Raw genomic sequence first — 16,497 nt, 5'->3', positions numbered from 1 at the left:
TTTGTGAAATACAGTGAAACCTCTGGTCTGCAGCATTTGCAGTATGTGGGTCCAGCACAGTGAACCAGCATGCTCTCGCTGCTGGTTCCTCTGTCCCTAATAATGCAGAGTGGTGGCGGGGAGAGGCAGGGGGGCTTGTACAGAGACCCCTGGGACCGGCTGCTCTGTCCCTTTCAGAATGCAGTGTGGCAACAGGGGGCGGAGGGCTTTTGCTGAGACCCATTAGACCAGCAGCTCTGCCTCTTTAAGAAAGCAGAGTGGCAGCAGGGAAGAGATGCAGGGGGAGTGTGTGTGTGGGTGGGGGAGGCTTGTGCTGAGACCCACAGGACAGGCTACTCTGTCCCTTAAAGAATGCTGAGTGGCAGGGGAGGGGGAAGAGAGGTGGGGGAACAGAGACTGAGCCAGTGTCTTTGCATGCCAGCTCCCCTATATACTATGTATATATTACATCATGATTGTTGGGAGTTTCTGAAGTTCATGGTGAATGGTCACCACTGTCAGTTCACAGTTCTTGCATTCAGCCTGGTAGCCGCTCCTTGGTTATTCACGAAGTGCTTGGCAACTTATCTTCAAAAATGAGGTGTCCATAGGTTCCTGTGTCTGGATGACTGACTGATCTCAGGTAGATCCAAAGGTAGATCAAGTGCTATCAAACCTATCTATCATCCTGTCCACATTCAATGTGCTAGGGCTCCTAGTGAATTGAGAAAAATCAATCCTGATGCTGGTTAAAGGCCATGCAGTTAATTGGAGCAGTACTCTACTCTACAAAGGCACTTTCTGACAAGCCAGATTCAAAACCATTCAAGACCTAGTGCTACAAATGAAAGCTTACCCAGTCACAGCTGCTCGTATGTGTCTCAGTCTGCTAGGTCACATGGCAGCATGTATCTATGTAGTACAATGCACCAGACTACACACCAGGAAACTACAAACATAGACTTTCGTCTGTACCCCAAACCATCACCACTTGGACCAAAGTAGTTTTGAGTACCAGAGCTGATTCTGTTATCTTGATTGGTGGATAGAAATCTAGAAGTCTGTGTAGGGGTTCTTTTGCTTATCATGCTAGCAACTCTCCTTCTGGTCACAGATGTCATCTTTAATTGGGGGGGGGGCTCAGATTAGGTCACTACAATTTCAAGGTACTTAGTCATCTCATGATCTGAAGGATTACATAAATGTCAGAGAAATCAGTGGTGTACCTGTAGCCTGTGTGAATTTCCTCCTCCACATAGCAGGAAAAAAAAAATCTATTGATTGTGACAGACAGTTTGGTGACCATGTTTTACATAAACAGACAAGAAGCAGTACAGTCAAACCAACTGTGCTAGAACGCTGTTCACCTCTGGAACTTCTATGTAACCCAGTCAGTTCACCTTTAAGCTATTTACATTCTGGGAAAATAAAATACATTGGTAGATCAGATGAGCAGATCCTTCACTCATGAACATGAGTTATCTTTTATGCTCTGTTGTAGCCATGTCCACGTCCAAACTCTGGAGAACTTCCCAAGAAGATCTGTCTGTGACAAGAACCAACAGAAAATGCCATCAATTCTATTCCCAAAAGTATTTCATCCAAGGCTGACATATGCTTTTCTCTTATCCTGGGAGAATACCCTTCTATACATCTTCCCTCAGATTCCTTTGCTTTGCAAAGTTGTGTTCCAGATAAAACTGGACCATGCTCACCTCATCCTTATAGCACCTGGATGGTCCTGGCAACATTGGTACTTAGGGCTTGGCCAACAGGGTTAGTAGAGTTATCTTGTGTTGGAACCAGATATAATTTCCCAAGACCACAGCTGCATACTTCAGTCCAACCTCCAAGCTCTCTATCTCACAGCATGGATGCTTCATGACTGATGCCTTTTGAAAATTCCTGCTTAAAGGCTGCCTGGAATCTGTTCTAAATAGTAGAAAACCTGATCTGGGATCACTTCCCTGGCTAAGTAGGATCACTTCTCCATTTGAGCTATTGGAGAAGATGTCTCCCCCTGATGAGCACACGTGGACTTTGTGCTAGATTATTTTCTAGATTTAAAACCAGAATTTGATGGTTAGTTCTAGAATGGTGCATTTGGTATAGGTGGATAATAAATCCCTTTTTTTCCAACACCATTGTTAACTCGATTCCTGAAGGCCTTGGCCAGCATGTATGCTCAAATACAAGAACCCAATCCTCCTTGGGATCTCAAGTTAGTCATGGAAACTTGGATGAGACCCTTTTAATGAGTTTTTTAGCAACTTCTCTCTCTCTCTTTCTCTGAATTTGTCATTTCTGATAGCTGTTGCTTTAGCCACAAGGGTTGGTGAGTTGGGCCTCTGGTATGAGAACCTCCCCCACACTCCAGTACAGTTTTTATAAGGGTAAAGTTTGTCTCCAGTCTCACCTCAAGATTCTTAGAAAACTAGTCTCTAGTTTTCACATTAACAGAGACCATTCCTGCTGGCTACGTCTACATTGGCCCCTTTTCCGGAAGGGGCATGTTAATTTCAGAGGTCGTAATAGGGAAATCCGCGGGGGATTTAAATATCCCCCGCGGCATTTAAATAAAAATGTCCGCCGCTTTTTTCCGGCTTTTAGAAAAGCCGGAAAAGAGCATCTACACTGGCCCCGATCCTCCAGAAAAAAAGCCCTTTTCCAGAGGATCTTATTCCTACTTCAAATCCTACTTCAAAGTAGGAATAAGATCCTCCGGAAAAGGGCTTTTTTTCCGGAGGATCGGGGCCAGTGTAGACGCTCTTTTCCGGCTTTTCTAAAAGCCGGAAAAAAGCAGCAGACATTTTTATTTAAATGCCGCGGGGGATATTTAAATCCCCCGCGGATTTCCCTATTACGACCTCTGAAATTAACATGCCCCTTCCGGAAAAGGGGCCAATGTAGACGAGCCCGAAGTGTTTGTAACTCTTAGGGCAGAGGTGGGCAATAATTTTTAATGGGGGGGGTCACTCCAAGATTTTGGTGTCAAGTATCAGAGAGGTAGCCGTGTTAGTCTGAATCTGCAAAAGCGGCAAGGAGTCCTGTTGCACCTTATAGACTAACTGAAGTGTTGGAGCATAAGCTTCTTCTTCGAGTAGTGTCCCCGTGGGTGCTCCACTGTAGGTGAAGGGTTGCCCTGAGCCGCAGATCGGAGCTTTGTATAGCAGTTTCCCCTGTTGAGCCACACATGCCCAGGAGGCGTCTCGAGCCCTTCCCGCCTCCTGAGGAGCGTGACTCAACCCCCTCCCTTTCAGTTCCTCTTTAACCGCCCTCGTCAGTGGACGGAGCAGCCAGGAGCTCCCTGTCAGACTGACTACTTTCCCTTTAGTTATTTAGGCATAGTTAGATTCCCCTGTTTTATCCTAGTTACTCTTTCCTTGTTTCTTTATTTAAAAAAAAAAAAAAAAACTAGAAATAGGAAAAATAGACTTGATTAAATCCCCCCCTCGGGGCTTGAACTTACCTCAGACCGGGACTCCGGTGAACCGGCTTTCTCCCGCCTGTCAAAACAAGAAACACATAAAGACTTTAAAAAAAAAAAAAAAAAAAAAAAGAAAAAGAAGCAAAACCACATAAACTATAACAATATAGAAGATAAATATAATAATTTCAAGAGGGAGAGAGCCCGCAATGTCCGGCTCCTCAGGTTTTAAAAAGTGCGGTCAATGCCGGGACCCAATGTCAGCTTCAGATGGCCACTCAGACTGCATACGGTGTTTGGGGGAGACCCACTCTTCCCACAACTGTACTCACTGCAATTCCCTGACGGTGAGAGCCAGAAAAGACCGTGAGCTGCGCCTCAGGATGATTTTATTTGAAAAAGCTCTACAGCCTGCGGGAGAACAATCTGCACCGCGGCAAGAGCCTCCGCCGCCTTCCAGAAATGCCCCGAGATCGAGACGCTCTCCATCCCGCTCTCTTCCAGCCTCTTCTTCTCCCAAAAACAGAGGAGAGGTATACCAGGCTGGGAAGTCCCCTGCCACTAAGGCTTCGGGGCGATCCTCCCACTCCGTGCCAGTATTGGGGCGTTCAACAGCTGGGCGGCCCTGGGAGCGCTCTAACCAGCCGGCACGGCATGAAAAGCCGGCGCCGATTCAAACCACGGTGCCGCTCCAGAGCGTGGCACCGCTTTCAGCCCTGGCGCCGCTTCAAGCCTCTGCAGCGCCGAAAGCTACACCATGGCTTAAAGCTGCGGTGCTTCTTAAAGTCACTGCACGGCAGCAAAAGGATGGGCAGCCTCCGAAGCCACTGACACCAACTGATGCTCCGCTGGTCCTCCCACAGCCAGACAAGCAGCCAGATGAGGCTCCTAGGGATCAGCCCCAACAAGAGACTGATCCATACAGCAGGCATCATTATCTGTGCCTGCCCTCTACTTCTTACTCTCCTGGGAGGTCTCCATCAAGGCAATCCCCTCCCAGGTCGATATCACCGTTCTCTCTTTACGACGCTCCTCTTCCTGATGATGACCACCACACGCTCTATTCCTCGTGACATCCGTCACCTGGGAAGGCTCGCTCCCACCATTATAGGGCTTCGCCACAACATGGCCCATGGCACTCATACTGGCCTTACCTACCTCCACCTTATCCACCGCAGTGGGGACCGTGGGAACACTGGGAGCCATATGGACACCGCTCCCCACCTCGTTCCACTGCATCCTGGAGAAGTTTGCCTCGGCCACAACCCTTACCTCCAGCAAGTTTTTTGGAGGACGAGGTGGGACAAATCTCAGACAATGACTCAGATACTCAGTCAGTAAATGTCACACACTCTGATGCCCTTGATGCACAACCAGAGGACGCCGTAGTACCATCAAACACTGGAACGATTGACGATCTAAAACAGTTCCAAGAACTATTCAAGAGAGTAGCGACAAGCCAGAATGTCTCCCTGCAAGAGGTGCAGAAGAAACAATACCAATTGTTAAAGAATCTACATCCGACACTACAGGGCAAGATTGCCCTACCCATAGACGAGGCAATCATGGAGACCTCAGAAGATCTGTGGAAGACACCTGCATCCATCCAACCAACTAACAGGAAAATTGACAGAAAGTACTTTGTCCCCTCAAAAGACAATGACTTTCTCTTCACTCACCCACAACCTAACTCACTAATCGTGGACTCAGCACAACAACGAGCGAAGCTTCCACAGTATAGGACGGGCAATGCAGACAAGGACCACAAAAAGTTGGACTCCTTTGGCAAGAAAGTATACTCCTCTTCAACCCTACAACTCAGAATATCAAATTACTCTGCTCTCTTAGCAAATCACAACTTTGACAACTACTCAAAACTGGGAGAACTAATGGCGCATCTCCCCGACTCCAAAAGACCCATCTTAAAATCAATAGTTCATGAGGGCCATATGATCGCCCGCGCCGCTCTCCAAATGGCAATGGATATAGCTGACACTGCAGCCCGAGTTACAGCTACAGCGGTGGTGATGTGTAGAGCTTCTTGGCTCCAGTCGTCTGGAGTTCCCTGCGAACTCCAGCCCAAAGTGGAGGACTTGCCATTTGACAAACAAAAGCTATTTGCAGTCACTACAGACGAAATGCTCCACAACAGCAAAAATTCTAAGTCCACACTTCGCATGCTAGGTATGTGCACGCCACCCTATAAACGCAGGCGATACACCCCATATAATTCATATAATCGATATTGGTATGGACAATACAATTGACCACAGAGACCTTATGAAGACAACAGACCAAGACAGCGAGGTCCCAGAAGGCGACCCAACCAAGCCCGCCTGCTAGCTAACCAACCATCTAGCAGCAAATTTGAACATTTGGTCGAGGGTCTGCAAGACCTCCCGTTCGATCTCGCACCTCAACATGGCCATCTATTCAACCACCGTTTGCGCGCCTTCCTCCAACAGTGGGAATCCATAACATCGGACCGCTGGGTCCTAGAGATAATTCGAGTGGGCTATACCATCCCTTTTATTTCTGTCCCCCCTACCCTTCCCCCTACTCCATCCCTTTTCAGGGACCACTCTCATGAAACCCTTCTAAAACAAGAAGTCAATCGGCTCCTTGTCATTGGGGCTATAGAAAGGGTACCCCGAGAGTTCCACGGGAGAGGGTTTTACTCGAACTATTTCCTGACCGAGAAAAGAACAGGGGGTTGGAGACCTATATTGGATCTCCGCAAACTGAACAAATTTCTCAAGAGACAACGTTTCAAGATGGTCACTCTTTCCGCTATCATTCCTGCGCTAGATCGAAGGGACTGGTTCGCAGCCCTCGACCTCCAAGATGCCTATTTCCATGTAACCATCCGCCCCTCCCACAGATGCTACCTACGCTTCACGTTGGGACTGGACCATTTCCAGTACAAGGTTCTTCCCTTCGGTCTCTCATCAGCTCCGAGGGTATTTTCGAAGGTACTGGCGGTTGTAACTGCGTATCTCAGACGGCAGAATGTCATCATATTTCCCTATCTAGACGACTGCCTTCTAAAGGGATCCTCATACGCCGAAACCGCCTCTATGATACATACGACCACGGCCCTCCTCAGTCGTCTAGGCCTTCTAATCAATCAAGACAAATCAATTCTGCACCCGGTTCAAGATACAGAGTTCATTGGCGCACGCCTGGACTCAGTTACAGCCCGGGCATACCTACCTCAGCAACGCTTTGCAACCATGCAAGAAATTATAAACAGGATGCTCACAGTCCCTACCACTACAGTACTTACATGCCTCCAACTAATGGGACACATGGCTTCCACCACCTACGTAGTCCACCATGCTCGTTTGCACTTTTGGTTTTTTGAGTTCTGGATTGCAACCGTTTATATCCCATCACGACACCCTCGAAACAAAACGGTTACTATCCCACCAGACGTGCTCAGATCCTTACGATGGTGGACAGTGCCAAACAATCTTCTGGCGGGGGTTCCGATCCAACAAATCGAACCCACTATTCAAATCACCACTGATGCTTCCCTGCTCGGCTGGGGGGCACATATGGATGGCAATTCAAGGCAGGTGGTCCCCAAACGAGACACTCTTACATATCAATCTTCTCGAATTGAGGGCAGTAAGAAATGCCTGTGCACACTTTGCCTCTGACATCGCCAATCACACAGTCCACATCCTAACGGACAACATCTGCGCGATGTTCTACATAAACAGACAGGGTGGAGCCCGCTCCCGCTCTTTATGCGCAGAGGCTATTTGTGGAACATGTGCATCCGCAACCAAGTCACCCTTATAGCATCCTACCTGCCCGGAGTGAACAATACCAAAGTGGACTCTCTCAGCCGAAACTTCACCGCAGACCACGAATAGGAGTTACATACGGAGGTGGCGAACTCAATTTTCCACCAGTGGGGATGGCCATTGATAGACGTCTTTGCTTCTACCCAGAACACCAAATGTCCCCAATTCTGCTCACGTGCGGGACTTGGCAAACACTCTCTGGGGGATGCCTTCCTAATCAAATGGACAGCCCCCCTACACTACGCCTTTCCTCCCATACCGCTCATTCCAAGAGTTCTGCGCAAGATCCTGAGAGACAAAGCCCTAGTCATCCTGATTGCGCCATCATGGTCTCGCCAAACCTGGTACCCATACCTTCACAGGCTAGCGGTCCAGCGTCCCCACCCACTACCATACCAGATAGACCTACTATCTCAGGACAACAGCAGGATACTGCATCCACAACTCAATACCCTGCATCTTCACGCATGGCTTCTCTCTGGTTCTCGGAGGTAAAAGAGCGCTGCTCCCAGCGAGTAAAAGACGTCCTCCTCCATAGCAGGAGACAGTCTACTCGGAAAATTTACCAACAGAAATGGACAAGTTTCTGTCACTGGTGTCAGCGAGCCAAAGTGGAGCCCCGTGCCTCACCACTAAATACCATCCGAGACTACATTCTGGACCTTAAAGCATCAGGACTGTCAATCTCCTCTCTAAGAGTACACCTCTCTGCAATAGCAGCATTTCATACCTCAGTAGACGGCTTCTCCATTTTTAACCATCCTATTACGAAGAGATTCCTCAAGGGACTCCAGAATGTGTACCCACCACATAAGGCCTCACCCTCTTTGTGGGACCTAAATCTTGTTTTGAACTGCCTCACCAGACCTCCCTTTGAGCCACTTGCAACAGTACCACTTCCCTTCCTTTTTATGAAAGTCTGCTTCCTCTTAGCCATTACCTCCGTCAGGAGGGTGAGCGAACTCAGAGCATTAATGTCAGAACCTCCTTACACAGTTTTCACAAAGGATAGGGTCATACTGAGACCCCACCCCACGTTTTTGCCAAAGGTCTGTACAGAATTCCATCTCAACGAACCGATCGTATTACCTACCTTTTTCCCAAAACCGCATACTTCGCAGACAGACGCCAGCCTACACACTCTAGACATCCGGAGGGCTCTGGCCTTCTTCCTAGAAAGAACAAAACCATTTCGTAAATCTGAAAGACTTTTTATCTCCATTGCTGAACGATCCAAAGGGACACCAATATCATTGCAACGAATCTCAAAGTGGATATTGACATGTATAATCAAATGCCACTCTCTGGGCAATAGACCGCTACAACGCCCACCACGAGCGCATTCTACTCGAGCCACGGCTGCTTCTACAGCCTTTCTGGGCAATGTCCCCTTAAGAGACATTTACCGGGCAGCGACATGGTCTTCAGACCATACTTTTGCTAAACACTACGCTATCCTTCCACAACTCAAGAGTGATTCAGCAGTTGCCACAGCAGTACTCTCTACCACTGCTAAACAATGACTCCGGCTCCCTCCAGCCTTACACTGAATACTGCTTTGTAGTCACCTACAGTGGAGCACCCACGGGGACACTACTCGAAGAAGAAAAGGGAGTTACTCACCTCTTGCAGTAACGAGTGTTCTTCAAGATGTGTGTCCCCGTGGGTGCTCCACGACCCTCCTTACCTCCCCTCTGCTCGGAGTCAAAATTCTCGGGCGGAGACGAGGAACTGAAAGGGAGGGGGTTGAGTCACACTCCTCAGGAGATGGGAAGGGCTCGAGGCGCCTCCTGGGCATGCGTGGCTCAACAGGGGAAACTGCTATACAAAGCTCTGATCTGCGGCTCAGGGCAACCCTTCACCTACAGTGGAGCACCCATGGGGACACACATCTCGAAGAACACTCGTTACCGCACGAGGCGAGTAACTCCCTTTTTCGTGGGCAAAGACCCACTTCATCAGATGCATGTCTGGCGTGGTAGAGGGGACGCAGGGTCTGGGATAGCAGGTGGGATGTAGAAGGGAGCTTGGGATAGAGGACTGGGGTGCAGGAGGCAAATGTGGGGTCTGAGACGGAGTTTGGATGAAGGAGGGGGTTATGATCTGGGGCAGGGGCTTCAGGTGCAGGGTACAGGAGGGTTTATGGGTACAGGAGAGGATTCTAGCTTGGGGGAACAATATAGGAGGGGGGTGCAGTGTCTGGGAGGGAGTTGTGACCTGGGAAAAGGGTGGAAAGGGGGTGCAGAGGGTTTGGGGGTGATGTGGGGCAGGGAAATGGGGGTCAGGAAGGGGTTATGGGTGCAGAAGAGGATTCTGGCCTGGGGTAGGGATGGAGGAGGAGTTGCAGGGTCTGGGAGGGAGTTGTAACGTGGAGAAATTGAAGAGAGGGGATACAGAGGGTTTGGATGGAGGCCTAGGGTGGGTAGGTAGGGGAAGAGAGGAGCTGGGATGCCAGAGGCAGGCTCCTGCTGGGAGGCACTTACCTAGGTGGCTCCTACCTGGCAGCTCTGCAGACTCCCTGCCAGTGTGCTGGGCAGCTGCTCCATGTGGCTATGCTCCAGCTCAGGGAAGGGAGAGCGAGGAGGCTTCATTCACTGCCCCTGACTTCAGAAATATTTTTCAGCTCCTATTGGCTAGTTCCTGGCCAATGGGAGCTAGGGGATTTTGCTTGGGGACGGGGACAGCGCGCAAAGCAGACTATATACCAGACTATATAGACTATATAGCAGACTATATAGCAATTAGCAGCCTGCTGTTTAAAGCAGCTGCAGCTGATCTCTAGCAAGGGTGCCGGCGAGGCAGCAGCAGGCCAGATCCAGTGGCTTGGCAGGCCGGATTCGGCCTGCTAGCCGCCTCTTGTCCACCCCTGTCTTAGGGTGTACTGTGTAACTTTACATCTGGCTATATTAAAACAAGTATGCACCTAGCATACCAAGTGATCCAGAAGCAGAGCTTTCGAAAGTGCGATATGAAAAAGATATGCAAATTTCTGCTGAATTTGCATATCCTCTTTCGACTATTCCGCATAGTCTAGATATGCCCAGAGTGACTGTACCAGATCTCAGGGATAGAAATATGCTCATGACACTTTAGAGATTTTTCCAAAGCTCTACTGGATACTTTCATTTAACCACCACCTCTTCTCAAGGGAGCCAAAGATTCCTGTCTTCTTTGGGCCATGGCATTCTTCTACTGCAACTCAGTGTGCAAGAGCTCTGATTTGCTCTGTTCCTGGCTGTGTGGGAAGAACTAAGCAGCATAGCTGCACCTGTGGATGCCTCACTAAAGATGGTCCAGCAGAGTAAGCGAGATGTTTGTGTTGACCTATGGCAATTGGGAGGTGCCATGTGGTTTGGCACTATGTAAGAGGCAATGCCCATCAACGCTGGATTTCTCTCACTGGTAATCTCACCATAAAACTTAGGTCTTTGGTAAAGTGGAGACTGTGGAGACAAGTAGCCAGTTTATATGGGAGTACTAGTCTCTAAGACTCAGCAAACACGTTACATCTGTGAATGCTTTCCCCTTTCCTCTCTGTACAGATGTTACTAGAGAAAGAGAGAGAGAAGAAATCCTTGCTGGAGGCACTGCTCCAAACACAGGGAGAGCTGACAGATGCCTGTCAGCAGCTGGAGCATCTCCGCCAGGAGGTGAAGAAGCAACAGAAGGAGCAGGTAGGTTTGAGCAATAGGGAGCAGCGGAGAGGAAGGAACAGGCTGTTAGAAAGCAACACAAAGGACAGAACAGATGGAGGAGAAAGTGGATGGAGGCAGGGACCAAGGGCAGTGCAGAGCTGGGAGAGGAGGAATGGGGCAGAAAGGTCTGCACCTTGTCAGAGGCCTTGTAAGCCAGAGAGCTCAGTAGAAGGAAAGGGAACTTAGAGGCAAAGATGGCAGCTGTGTGGGTTTTGTGCAGGTAGAACAAAGGCAGGAAGATGTGGTTGAAGAGAGGGACTCTGGGACACAGGGTTTAATATTTCACAGCTTTCAGAGATTCACTTTTTGGCTTGGCTACAGGTCACTGTGGAGGTACTGCAAAATGAGCTCCAGGAATCTCGGAATAAAATGGAGGCAGTGGAGAGCAAGCATCTAGAGGAGGTCAAAGCCCTGAAACAGGAAATAGACATTCTACTTCAGCAGCAAGACACCTTGCGAAACCAGGTGACTGCCCCCAGCAAAAGAAAATGGAGATTGCACCCAGAAGGGTGGAAGGCCCCATGCCTGTCACTCACCCTCAGTTTGACCCTCACCTTCCTACTCATCCCAGATCCTGGTTGGGCAGGATTGCTCTGCACTTTTTCTGTTGCTCATAGTGCACTGGAAACAGTCCCTCTCCCTGCCACTGTGCTTCTCACCCTGATAGTACCCTAATCTTGGCTGTCAAGCACAGGCTCTCTGCCTATCACCTTGCTGTTCTCACCTGATCCCAGCTGCACGGTGGCATATCTCCATCTGTCATGCTGCTGGTGATTTTACATCTAAGGGTGTGGTGGATTCAGGGACCAAACTCTTCTACTTAGATTTCCAAATATATAAGCAACATCTAATCTGAACCTGGCACTCTGAAGATTAGGCGATACTTTAACTTGCTTGTTTGCTTTCCCCATAGAATACAGGAACGCTGTGGCGTGTTTTAACCTCTGGCTTCTCATCTATTTTGTCCTATTTCAGATACAAGACCTAGTGGTCACCAAGGATTCCTGGCAACAGATTGGCCTGGAGACTCAGCGGAAACTGAATGAGGTGCAAGAATTATCCAACCAGAAGGTACTGGAGGCTGCTCACATCCAGAAGGTGCTAGATAGGGAGAGGAGCCATCGGGAGGAGGTGGAGCATCAGAACGCAGAGCTCCAGGCCAAGCTTGGATCCCTAAAGGGGGAGAAGAGCCTTCGAGAGGAGGCAGAGCGTCAGAATGCAGAGCTACAAGTCATGCTTGGGGCTCTGGAGGGCGAGACGAGCCAGCGGGAGGAGGTGAAGCGTCAGAACGCAGAGCTCCAGGCCAAGCTCAGAAGCCTGGAGCAGGAGAGGAGCCATCGGGAGGAGGCAGAATGTCAGATCGCAGAGCTGCAGGCCACGCTCAGAACTCTGGAGGGGGAGAGGAGCGTTCGGGAGGAGGCGGAGCGTCAGAATGCAGAGCTCCAGGCCACGCTCAGAACTCGGGAGGGAGAGAAGAGCCGTCGGGAGGAGGCGGAGCGTCAGAATGCAGAGCTCCAGGCCACGCTCAGAACTCTGGAGGGAGAGAAGAGCCGTCGGGAGGAGGCAGAGCGTCAGATCGCAACGCTCCAGGCCACGCTCAGAACTCTGGAGGGGGAGAGGAGCCGTTGGGAGGAGGTGGAGCGTCAGAATGCAGAGCTCCAGGCCACGCTCAGAACTCTGGAAGGAGAGAAGAGCTGTCGGGAGGAGGCAGAGCGTCAGATTGCAGAGCTCCTGGCCACGCTCAGAACTCTGGAGGGGGAGAGGAGCTGTCGGGAGGAGGCAGAGCGTCAGATCGCAGAGCTCCAGGCCACGCTCCGAACTCTGGAGGGAGAGAGGAGCCGTCGGGAGGAGGCAGAGCGTCAGATCGCATTGCTCCAGGTCACGCTCAGAACTCTAGAGGGGGAGAGGAGCCTTCGAGAGGAGGCGGAGCGTCAGAATGCAGAGCTCCAGGCCACGCTCAGAACTCGGGAGGGAGAGAGGAGCCGTCGGGAGGAGGCGGAGCGTCAGAATGCAGAGCTCCAGGCCACGTTCAGAACTCTGGAGGGAGAGAAGAGCCGTCGGGAGGAGGCAGAGCGTCAGATCGCAACGCTCCAGGCCACGCTCAGAACTCTGGAGGGGGAGAGGAGCCGTTGGGAGGAGGTGGAGCGTCAGAATGCAGAGCTCCAGGCCACGCTCAGAACTCTGGAAGGAGAGAAGAGCTGTCGGGAGGAGGCAGAGCGTCACATCGCAGAGCTCCAGGCCACGCTCAGAACTCTGGAGGGGGAGAGGAGCCGTCAGGAGGAGGCAGAGCGTCAGATCGCAGAGCTCCAGGTCATGCTCAGAACTCTGGAAGGAGAGAAGAGCTGTCGGGAGGAGGCAGAGCGTCAGATTGCAGAGCTCCAGGCCACGCTCAGAACTCTGGAGGGGGAGAGGAGCTGTCGGGAGGAGGCAGAGCGTCAGATCGCAGAGCTCCAGGCCACGCTCCGAACTCTGGAGGGAGAGAGGAGCCGTCGGGAGGAGGCAGAGCGTCAGATCGCATTGCTCCAGGTCACGCTCAGAACTCTAGAGGGGGAGAGGAGCCTTCGAGAGGAGGCGGAGCGTCAGAATGCAGAGCTCCAGGCCACGCTCAGAACTCTGGAGGGGGAGAGGAGCCGTCGGGAGGAAGCAGAGCGTCAGATCGCAGAGCTCCAGGCCACGCTCAGAACCCTGGAAGGAGAGAAGAGCTGTCGGGAGGAGGCAGAGCGTCAGATTGCAGAGCTCCAGGCCACGCTCAGAACTCTGGAGGGGGAGAGGAGCTGTCGGGAGGAGGCAGAGCGTCAGATTGCAGAGCTTCAGGCCACGCTCCGAACCCTGGAGGGAGAGAGGAGCCGTCGGGAGGAGGTGGAGCGTCAGATCGCAGCGCTCCAGGCTACGCTCAGAACCCTGGAGGGAGAGAAGAGCCGTCGGGAGGAGGCAGAGCGTCAGATCGCAGAGCTCCAGGCCACGCTCAGAACTCTGGAGGGGGAGAGGAGCCGTCGGGAGGAGGCAGAGCGTCAGAATGCAGCGCTCCAGGCCACGCTCAGAACTCTGGAGGGAGAGAAGAGCCGTCGGGAGGAGGCAGAGCGTCAGATCTCAGAGCTGCAGGCCACGCTTAGAACTCTGGAGGGGGAGAGGAGCCGTCGGGAGGAGGCAGAGCGTCAGATTGCAGAGCTCCAGGCTACGCTCCGAACCCTGGAGGGAGAGAAGAGCCGTCGGGAGGAGGCAGAGCGTCAGATCGCAGAGCTCCAGGCCACGCTCCGAACCCTGGAGGGAGAGAAGAGCCGTCGGGAGGAGGCAGAGCGTCAGATCGCAGCGCTCCAGGCCACACTCCGAACCCTGGAGGGAGAGAAGAGCCGTCGGGAGGAGGCAGAGCGTCAGATCGCAGCGCTCCAGGCCACACTCCGAACCCTGGAGGGAGAGAAGAGCCGTCGGGAGGAGGCAGAGCGTCAGATCGCAGAGCTCCAGGCCACGCTCAGAACCCTGGAGGGGGAGAGGAGCCATCGGGAGGAGGCAGAGCGTCAGATCGCAGAGCTCCAGGCCACGCTCAGAGCCCTGGAGGGTGAAAGAGCCAGGTAGGTCTTGGATGTCATGTATTTCTTTCCCCTTTTAATTGATTTCTTCACTCAGATCTGCTCACATGCACACTGATTTGGAAGTGTCTTCCAAACATCTGAGGTATTGGCACAATTAGGGGCCTGCTCTTATGTTTTTCTACTGGGGTGCCTGTACTGTACTGTGAATTGTCAGTTTCCTTCTGGCAGCAGTCGGCAGGACACTCCTTAGAGACACAACTATAGTTGTACTCACTTTGCTCTGGTGTGCCCGCTGGAGATTGCTAGATTTCTCACAGTTCAGCATGATTAGCCAGTTGCTTTACCTAACTGTTTGCTTTTAATGGAATTCTAATGTCTGAGTGTATTGACATGCATGAAGGTCCTGGCTGCTGTTGAAGTTTTGGAGCCTCAGACTTTGTTGGTGCTCCCAAGACTTGATCCCCTACTTTCCAACATCTTGCTGCAGCTAAGTCAGACTTCCTGAGTCTGAATAGCTGGCACAGCTGAAATGTAAGAGTTCTTACCTGACTCAAGCTCTAAATCAATGAGGCATTTGGCTGCTCTCCTTAGTACACAGGAACTTTATTGCAACATACTGTGTAATTGAGGTTGTAGGTCTCAGGTCATTGACCCCATCCAAGCACTAAGCTGTGGCTTTCAGCCTGATTTATCTGTTCTGGCCCCTTTCCAGCTTCAGTTAATGCTGCTTTTTTGTTGTATTTGTTCTTAGTTGCCTCTTCTTGTGCACTTGGAGAATGGGATACATAACAGGGCTTCAGGAACAGTACCCGTCACAGGCACACACACGGGTATCTTATGCACCAGAAGGATTGTGATTGACTTAGCTGCAGGATGTTTATCTCACTCTCAGAACCTGTAGAGAGTACCCAGAAGTTCTCCTTGGTCATCTCAGTGTTTTCAGTAATCCACCTCACAGTCCCAGAAAACCTTGACAGTTTTAGCCTTGAGAGACTCAAAGTGGTGAATTCTCTTTGGCTAGCATGTCTGGATCAGAATTACCCAGGATTGTGGGCATTCAAGATCAGTTACTCATTTTTTTCTCTTTAATTGCCAAGTGTATCCCAGTGTGTCAGATAACCTGCCACTGTGTTGCTATTGAAGCCAGTCCTGAAGCCTTGTGCTGAATGCAGTCTCAGCTGGTCCCCAAAGCACTCCCCCTTGCTGATCAGGGTGTGAAAGTGTGAAAGACACCTGGACAGGCTTCAACTCCTGACCAAGAGGTTGCCAGAGTTAAAGCCTGGCCAGGTGGCTTTCACTCTTTCACTCCCTGATCAGCAGACTAATCTGCAGGACCTATGAGGAATAGACAAGGAGTAATCTGCATGAAGGATAACGATAATTCCTTATAGAAGGATCACGCTTTACTGAAAGAATAACTAAGGCCATTCCTTTTCCTTTGACTCCTGAACATAAAAATGGTCATACTGGGTCAGACCAAAAGTCCATCTAGCCGAGTATCCAACTTCCAACCGAGGCCAATGCCAGATGTCCCAAAGGTAGTGAACAGAACAGGGAATCATCAAATGATCTCTCTTCTGTCATCCATTTCCAGTCCCTGACAAACAGAAGGCAGGGACACCATTCCTACCCATTCTGGCTAATAAGTATTGATGGACCTAACCTCCATGAATTTATCTAGGTGTTTTTTAATCATGTTAAAGTCCTGGTCTTCACAGCATCCTCTGGCAATGAGTTCCATAGGCTGACTGCATTGCGTGAAGAAAAAGTCCTTTTGTTTGTTTTAAACCAGCTACCTATTAATTTCATTAGGTGATCCTTAGTTATGTTATGGGAACAAGTAAATAACTTTGCTTTATTCAGTTTCTCCATACCTGTCATGATTTTATAGATCTCTATCATATTCCCCTGTAGTCTCCTCTTTTCTAAGCTGAAAAGTCCAAGTCTTTTTAATCTCTTTTCATATGGGACCCACTCCAAACCCCTAATCATTTCTGTTGCCCCTTTCTGAGCCTTTTCCAATGCCAATGTCTTTTCCAATTCCAATTTTTTGA

The 16,497-nt window shown here is 50.5% G+C and overlaps 1 protein-coding gene across 13 annotated transcripts in view; it reads left to right on the top strand.

Annotated features, from left to right (window-relative positions):
- The window catches only part of CEP250 (centrosomal protein 250), a 168,035-nt gene that overhangs the window by 97,579 nt on the left and 53,959 nt on the right, over positions 1–16,497 (top strand). For 11 of the 13 annotated variants that reach the window (XM_075901439.1, XM_075901443.1, XM_075901440.1 and 8 more), the window contains 3 exons: positions 10,761–10,892; positions 11,235–11,378; positions 11,889–14,482. In XM_075901439.1, the coding sequence (XP_075757554.1) occupies positions 10,761–10,892; positions 11,235–11,378; positions 11,889–14,482 (2,870 nt within the window). The remainder of the gene's footprint in view (positions 1–10,760; positions 10,893–11,234; positions 11,379–11,888; positions 14,483–16,497) is intronic. The other 2 variants (XM_075901441.1, XM_075901444.1) reach the window with 2 other exon arrangements.

The sequence above is a fragment of the Pelodiscus sinensis genome, chromosome 18 (genome assembly GCF_049634645.1).
Source record: "Pelodiscus sinensis isolate JC-2024 chromosome 18, ASM4963464v1, whole genome shotgun sequence".
NCBI classification, from domain to species: Eukaryota; Metazoa; Chordata; order Testudines; family Trionychidae; genus Pelodiscus; species Pelodiscus sinensis.
Note: the sequence above shows the minus strand (reverse complement) of the source record. Positions and strands in the feature narration are given on the sequence as shown.